Source organism: Macaca nemestrina, chromosome 7, assembly GCF_043159975.1.
Source record: "Macaca nemestrina isolate mMacNem1 chromosome 7, mMacNem.hap1, whole genome shotgun sequence".
Classification (NCBI taxonomy): Eukaryota; Metazoa; Chordata; class Mammalia; order Primates; family Cercopithecidae; genus Macaca; species Macaca nemestrina.
The window spans coordinates 706,648-715,448 of NC_092131.1; the positions used below are offsets into that span (position 1 = coordinate 706,648).

Sequence of the window (8,801 nt, forward strand, 5' to 3'; positions counted from 1 at the left end):
TCTTGCAATGTCGCCGGGACAGGAGTGCAATGGTGTGATTTTGGCTCACTGCAACCTCCGCCTCCTGGCTTAATGCAATTCTGCCTCAGCCTCCTGAGTAGCAGGGATTACAGGCAAACACCACCACAGCAAGCCAATGGTTTGTATTTTTAGTAGAGATGGCTTTTCACTATGTCGGCCAGACTGGTCTAGAACTTCTGACCTCATGATCCCCCCTCCTCAGCCTCCCAAAGTGCTAGGATTATAGGCATGAGCCACAATGCCTGGCCTGAGTGGTTCTGATTTATTTGTATTGGTTCTCAAATCTCTTTTGGATTTAATTGAGCTTCTTTAAAATAAACATTTTTGAATTACTTATCTGAGATTTCAAATATATCATGCTGTTTAGATTCTATTGCTGGAGAGCTAAGGTGATATCTGGGGTCTTATAATTCTGCTTTTTCATACTTCCAGAATTGCTTATCTGCTTGCTTTTCATTGGCTAAACTATCTCTTACTATTTTTGAACTTATTTTGATTTTAATGAAAATTTCATTCCCTTTAGAATGTGAATATCATGCATATTGGGTGGGTCTTTTTACTGGGTCATGGTTTACTCAGTGGCAAAGACTCGGTAATTGTTTCTCACCTATAGATGGTCATTAATTAGAGACTTTCTGAAATGATGGTTGTAAAACAATGTACTGGGCCTGTGAGCAGGCTCACTGCCTCCTGCAGGTCCTAGATAGTGGAGGCCTCAGGAACTGTTTCTCATTTGGGATGCATTTGTTTCAGCAGATTTTATATTGGGTTGTTAAGTTTACCCTTCACGTTAGTAGGTGGCCTTACAGGTTTGAGCTGACTGTGGCAGAAGCAGATGAGTACATGCTTGATATCTGTGCACAGGGAGAAGCTCTCCGTTGCCTCAGGCAATGGGCTGGTCTATGTAATGCGCAGTGACCTGAGTTCTCTGCAGAGCTCCTGAGAGGGTGACAAATATGAACCATTCAGCCTGGCAAGCAAAACACCAGCCTTGATGGAAATGGCCAGGTGAGGGGCATCTACTCAGTGTGATTTATTTTGTTATTAAGAGCTTTAGTGTGGTGCCTTTTCCAAATTCCAGCTTTAGTAGTAACATACTGAGCATGTGAGCAGGCCCGTGGTCTTTTGCGGGGCTGGAATCACAGAAGTATTGAGAAGCTAATCTCATTTTCACCTGCTGTACACTGGTGGTAGCGGCTTTGTATTAGGTCCTGCAGTTTGAACACCAGGCCAGTAGGTGGCGCTTGCAGGTAAGAGCCGGCTATGGGGGCTGCAGAAGGATTTACGGTTTACCAGTGGTTAAAGTGGGAAATTTGTCACGTTCCAGATCTTAGAGAAAAGACTTTTAGTTATTTCTCATTCAGTCTGATGCTACCTGACAGTCTCTCGAATATAACTTTTATTTTGTCGAGATGTGTTCTTTCTATACCCATTTTTCTATGTTTTTTTATGAAAGGATGTTGAGTTTCATCAAATGTTTTCAGCATCAATTGAAAAAATATTATATGTGGATTAAAGATCTAAATGTAAAACCTAAAACCATAAAAACTCTGGATAATAACTAAGTAAATACAATTTAGTACATAAGAACTGACAAAGGCTTTATAATGAAAATGCTAGAAGCAGTTGCAACAAAATCGAAAATTGACAAATGGGACCTAAGTCAATTAAAGAGCTTCTGTATAGCAAAAGATCCTATCAACAGAGTAAGCAGGCAACCTATAGAATGGGAAATAAGATATTTACAACCTATACATCTGACAAAGCTCCAATATTTAGTATACACATGGAACTTTAACAAACATTCAAGAAATAAAAAGTTACCAAATGACATGAAAAGATACTTCAAAAAAGACCTACATGTGGCCAACAATCATAGGAAAAAATGCTGAATATCACTATCATTAGAGAAATACATATCAAAAGCGCAGTGAGGTACCATCTCACATCAGTTAGAATGGCTAATCTTAAAAAAAAAAAAAAAGGTTACAGAAAAAAGGGGAAATTTATACACTTCTGGTGAGAATATAAATTAGTTCAACCCTTGTGGAAAGCTGTGTGGTGATCCCTCAAATAATCTAAAACGGAAGTTTCATTTTACCCAACAATCCTACAACTGGACAGATACCTAAAGGAATATAAACATGTAGGTTCATTGCAGCACTATTCACAATAGCATAGACATGGAATTCACCTAAATCCCCATCACTGGCAGAAAGGATAGAGAAAAAGGTGGTACATACAAACCAAGGAATACTATGCAGCTAAGAAAAGAATGAAATTATGTCCTTTGTAGGAACATGATGGAACTGGTAGTCATTACTCTTAGCAAACTAATTCAGGAACAGAAAACCAGATACTATATGTTCTCACTTATTTGTTGGAGATAAATAAGAAGAAATATTCTTCCAGGGCCTGAGTCTTCCTTATTCAACAAGTCATTCTAATTAAGTATTCAACATGTTGCTGATATTCATTTAAATATTTTATTTCATCTGGACCACTTATATCACTCAAAAAGCAATGTAAGTAGGATTCTAGGATAATAAATATCTGAATAGTGAGAATATGAAGGATATGGATGATTTTTTAATTCAATGGGCACATAACTGGGGGAGACAGTATATCCCTATGAAAAAGTTATTCAGACTTCAGAGATAAGTAATGTTTCCTACATTGTGTTTGTGACTTGGAAGTGGTGGATTGAAGAGTGTGGTAGGTGTACAGACCAAGCGGATCAGAACTCAACATGTAAAGATGATCATCTATGGATATGATCTAAAACCATGTAAATACTTCAAATCATTCTATTTAATGGAGTTTGAAATAAAACACAAACATTCAAAATACAAATTACTTGGTAATTATTTTGAGAGATATGAGTTCATCAAGAAACTCAAATTCCTATTTCTATTTCAACCCCTCATTCCTACTGTCAATGGGAGGGAAATCTCACAGCCAATCACACAGCAGAGGGCAAATCTGTAAACCAAGAGTCTTTCCATTGAAGGGCCTGGGAGGCCAGGACCCTCAGGAAAGTGCTGGGGAGTCTGTCGTGGGAACACCCAGCAGATCTCAGAAGTCTCCATGGGTGCTGCTGGACACTCATGTGGGATAACTAGTGGCCACCTTTTCCGTGTTACCAGAGAGCTCTGACTGTTCCTAATGGGGCCAGAATGGAGTCAAGGTGCCTTCTCAATGTCAGAGACAGCGATGGTCCCAGAAACAACCCAGGTAATCTCTATGCCAATAAAATGTGGGTTCATATCCCACAACAGGGGATGAACCTATTGGGTTCGCATCCAATAAAATGAGGAGCACATCCTGGGTTCTTCAGTGGGAAGACTGCTGTCCACAGAAAGCTTAGAATTGGGGTAGGGGATGCATTTCCTCAAGCAGGATTTAGGGCTTGGTCTCTCAGCATCCCACTCTTATCCAGCTGATGTGGCATCTGTGTTTTCTTTCTCATCCTGGTTCAGGCTTTGAGCTGTGAAATACCCTGCCTCATGAATATGCAAATAACCTGAGGTCTCCTGAGATAATATAGATATATTGGTGCCCTGAGAGCATCACATAACAACCACATCCCTCCTCTAAAGAAGCCCCTGGGAGCACAGCTCATCACCATGGACTGGACCTGGAGGCTCCTCTTTGTGGTGGCAGCAGCTACAGGTAAGGGGCTTCCTAGTCCCAAAGCTGAGGAAGGGATCCCGGTTTAGTTAAAGAGGGTTTTGTTCACTCGTGTGTCCTCTCCACAGGTGCCCAGTCCCAGGTCCAGCTGGTGCAGTCCGGGGCTGAGGTGAAGAAGCCTGGGTCCTCAGTGAAGGTCTCCTGCAAGGCTTCTGGATACACCTTTACTAGCTCTGCTATGCAGTGGGTGCGACAGGCCCCTGGACAAGGGCTTGAGTGGATAGGAGTGATCATCATTGGCAATGGTAACACAAACTACGCACAGAAGTTCCAGGGTCGAGTCACCATTACCAGGGACACGTCCACGAGCACAGGCTACATGGAGCTGAGCAGCCTGAGGTCCGAGGACTCGGCCGTGTATTACTGTGCGGCAGACACAGTGTGAAAACCACATCCTGGGAGTGTCAGAAACCCCAGGAAGAGACAGCTGTGCTGGCATGGAGGAGATGACAAAGATTATTAGATTGAAGATTTTCTTAGAAAATGACATTAAGTCATTAAAGAAAAGGAACAACATAAATGTATATTTGAGAAATTTTAATTATTTGAGAGATTTTTCATACATTTATTCTGTAAGCTATTTCAGGGACTTGCATATGAATCAAATTAATAAAGCTCATATAGACTTCCTCTGAAGGTATCTTTGTAAACATCAGTTTCTGAATCCGTGCTGTAAATATTTTGGAACACAGACACAAGATCACATTTTAAGTCTACTTTTATCTCTATTTCTAAAAATGCCAAAAAGAATCTTTTTTTGTGCATGTTCCATTTTGAATTCCCACCATCAATGCATGATAGTTCTTAGTTTTCCTCATTGAAATTGCCATTTATCATTAAGAGTATTGTGTGTTTTAACCCTTCTACTAGGTGAGTAATTTTATCTAATTTTTATTTAAATGCACAGGTCCCTAAAATAATTCATATTTAACAATTTTTATATAATTTTTGGTGAGCTGCCTTTCGTGATATTTGATTAATTTTTAACTGCATTTTTTATGAGTTGTATGTATACTTGCATATTGATTACAAAAGTCATCTAACAAATTAAAATAATTCATTTAACAATTATGCGACTTGGAGTTTTTTCTCCATGTCTCCGGTCGTCTTTTACTCCCTTCTCCCTGTGTATTGCAGAAAAGTGTGTGTGTGTGTGTCTGTGCATATGTGTGTACAAATTTAGATGAAAAGCATGTAAATTTTTATTCATTCACAGATCATGTCTTTGGCATTATATCTGAAATCTCATTATAAAATACATGAATTGTGATTTTTTTTCCATGTCTCTAATCTCAGGACACAATCAATTCATGAGTGTGTAACCTTCACCTACCTGAGTGGAGGACTCTCCACCTGAGATATTTGCAATATTTCTGTAAGAAGACGTGTTCTTCTTCCAATTATTTATTTATTTAGTCATCCATTGATGTCCGTATTGGTTTATGGATGTCTGTTTCATACTCTGAAGAAGATCCTTGCTACATTCTTCATTTTATTGTTCAAATCATCAGAGCTTTATTAGTGCTGGGAGCTCATTTAGTTTGATTCCTGCATCCTTACAGTAAACCTCATCTTTTTGTTTTTGGACATTTCCCTGTTTCCAGGTATTACAATAAATTCTAAGCTTGTTTTCTATGTTTACTTTTCTGTACATAGAATCAGAGCCATTTTTCTAATGACTGCTTGTTTCTGATGTTAAAGAATAGTATTAAAATTTAAAAAAGTCATACTGGGTGTGTGTGTTGTTAATGTGGTGTAAGTACTTCTAGGACCTCTCAGCCAATTGGCCTAGTCAATGTTCATGTTTGTATGAACCCATGTTTATGGACACATCGAAACTATTTATGTATCTAATCTTCTGCAACTTGATTACATTAAAAATGAGAACACACTGGTGTCTCCACCCAACTATGCTACCACATGGACCTTTCCGCCCTGCCTTCCTTGACTGTCCATAACCACCCACTGCAAAGTGAGCAACCCAGTCCTAACATATGTCATTTTATTACTTAGCTGCACAATTTCAGGACACATGCATAGCAGTATCAGAAATGTAAAGCTCATTGGAAACATGTTTATCTACTAAAACAGACTGCTTATGTGCAGTTTCTTTACATGATAAACGTATAGAATTTCCTCATTTTCAAAGTTGCTTAGGTCAGCAATTTCCCTTTCCACTTTCCTCAGTGAAGTCATTTCAATGACAATGTATAATGGCATGTATTTGAAATTCTTTGATGCCAAAACTATAGTCAGGTAAACATATAGACGATATTCAAGCAACTTAGAGAGTAGGTATAAAATAAGTAAAAATGGCACTGGTTAAGAGTAAAATTATTTTTAGTGATAAACGGTGGTTAAGACACGGCAGAATTAATTTGGCTAAGCTCATACTGTTGTGACAGAAAATATAAACCTAAATATATACAATTTTTGTAAAAAAAATATTTAGCAGTTCATTATTCCAGGATTAAATGCAGACTGTATAAAATTATCTAATAACTTATTTGGGAGGGTGGCGATATCATGAGACACATGCAACAAAGAATGAAGTAATTTTCCTCATTTGCATATAAGACGTTTCCATTCACTAAAGATCTTTAATAAAAAAAATCAATTTTCTACACAATCCATGTTTTTTTCCTTCTGACAAGCAAATAACCCATAGGATTCCTTTCTTTCCTTGGTTGAGAAAAATTTTCCACAAGCTTCAACACACGTCAGGCATACACTGTCCCTGAATGGGCATTTACCCTCAGATGGGTACACACACCTGTCAGCATGTGGGCTCTTCTGTCAGACAAACACACCTTTCCTCATGTGGATTGTTCCCTCAGACAAACACACATGGCCCCACATGGACTCTTTCCTCAGACCACCACATATGTCCTCACATTTACTCTTTCCTCAGGAAAAAGACATTTCCTCATGTGGACTCTTGTCTCAGACAAGCAAACATGTCTCCATGTGAACTCTTCAGTCAGATAAGTACACACGTTTCCACATTGACTGTTTCCTTACACAAGCACATATATCCAATATTGAGCTGTTTTGTGAGAAAGGTATCCCTTTTCTCTGGAAGTGTATTTTTATGTTCTTACTGGACATATTTTTTGATAACGTTTGCTACTGTGAAGATGCCTGAACACTGTCCATACTAGAGAATAAGAAAGAGTAATGGGCAGATTAACCCTGTGCATCCAGACACAGGAATCTTTGACCCTGCCCTCCCTGAAATGGAGACACAGAGAATGGATGAGCAATGCTGAGCGGTGCACCCATGACCACAAAAAGAAAGACATGGAAATGTGTCCCTTTCCCTCCTCATGAAAGGCAGCTCATCCGCTGTTCCTTCAGGCCCTGGTGAGGAGCCACCCCATATCTGTGCCCTTTTGCAGTGTTCACACCATGAGGTCTGCACTGATCTGGATTTCCCTTCTCATCACTCTCAGTATTAGGGTCCCTTATGAATCAGGTACAGCTGTAGTTGCTCCAGATGGGGCTCTTCTTCTATTTCCTCTGTGTTTGCGGAAGTCCTGTGTGAAGTTTATTGGTGGAGTCAGAGGGGGAAAATTGTACAGCCCAGCAGTTCACTGAGACTCTCCTGAAAAGCCTCTGATTTCACATTTACCAGCTGCGGCATGAGCTTGGTCCAGCAGGCTTCATGACAGAGATTGGTGTGGGTGGAAACAGTGAGGGATCAAGTCGGAGATCTCAGATTACTCTCCATGAGTACAAATAAATTAACAGTCCCAGGTGACACCCTTTCAAGTACAGTCTACCTTACACTGACCAACCTGAAAGCCAAGGACAAGGCGTTGTATTATTGTGAGGGACAAAGGAGAGGGAACATCTGTGTGAGCCCAGACACAAAAATCTCTGCAGGAAGACAGGAGGGAATTGCATTGTAGATGCTCCTCATAACCACAAAGAGGCAGTCAGGACCACCAGGAGGCTCTCAGGACACCTGGGGATGCTCAGAACCACCACAGGCGCTCAGAACATCAGTGGGCGCTCAGGACCAAGAGGGGGTGCTCAGGACACCAGGGGGCGCTCAGGACCACGAGGGGGCGCTCAGGACACCAGGGGGCGCTCAGAACCACCAAGGGCTGCTCAGTACACGAGGGTTCCCTTAGGAGGCAGCTCCACATCAGGAGCCTGAGAGGCTGTGGTTTCCTTTTAAATCTTGGTGATTCCTGACCTGGTCAAGCAAAAGTCTTTCCCGGGATCTCTCACCATTTCTTCTTTGTAAATCCATGATTTCTTTTACCTACAAAACATTAACTTAGAACAGGGATTTAATTCAACTTTTAATGCTGCAGATTTTCCAAGTAATATTGGCAATGATCCCCCAGGACAATTTTAAAAATAGATTATTTATATATTTTGTGTATGTAAAATGATACTATCTTGAAAATAGTACAATTTTTAAAATCACACCTGTAATCCCAGCACTTTGGGAGGCTGAGGCGGGCAGATCACTTGAGCTCAGGAGTTTTACAACAGCCTGGCAACACAGTGAAATCTTTTCTATACAAAACAAGCAAGCATCAACAAAAAATAGCTAGGTGTGGTGCTACCTCTGGAATCAGCTACTTGAAAGGCTGAGGTGGGGGGATCCCTTAAGCCTGGGAGGTTGATGCTGCAGTGAACTGTGATTGTGCCACTGCACTCCCGCCTGGTTTACAGAGTGAGACCCTTTCTTAAAAAATGCATCTCCTCAATACAAACCGTTTCAATGAATAGAGCTTTGTGTTGTTGTGCTGTAACAGTCAAACAATTGTATGTATTTTCTAAGTTTAACTCAGCATATGCATGGTGTTTTGTTTCTTTTTCTTTCATCTGCTGTTTTTGGAAATTAAACACCACTTTAAACGCTCTTGTTCTCCCCTTTGGTTTGCTTCAGGTGTTCTGTTTGTCAGACTATTTCTCTATCTTCCCTGTTTCTTTGAAAGTCTTTTTTCTTCCTCAGTCTCCACGCAGGATAAAGAAAGTCCCTTTACTTTCTGTTCTCCAAGTCTGGTGAATCAGTTCCCTTTTCTTCATAATCACTGAAGCCAACAAAATTTAGGAGGATAATTGTTCTCCTT

The 8,801-nt window shown here is 40.2% G+C and overlaps 1 gene segment (V, D, J or C); it reads left to right on the plus strand.

Moving 5' to 3' along the window:
* On the plus strand, positions 1-4,692 carry LOC105471727 (immunoglobulin heavy variable 1-3-like). The segment is given in 4 exon segments: positions 1-139; positions 886-1,029; positions 3,501-3,693; positions 3,780-4,692. Coding segments are annotated over 2 exon segments (363 nt in total).
* Positions 4,693-8,801: the final 4,109 nt, after the last annotated feature.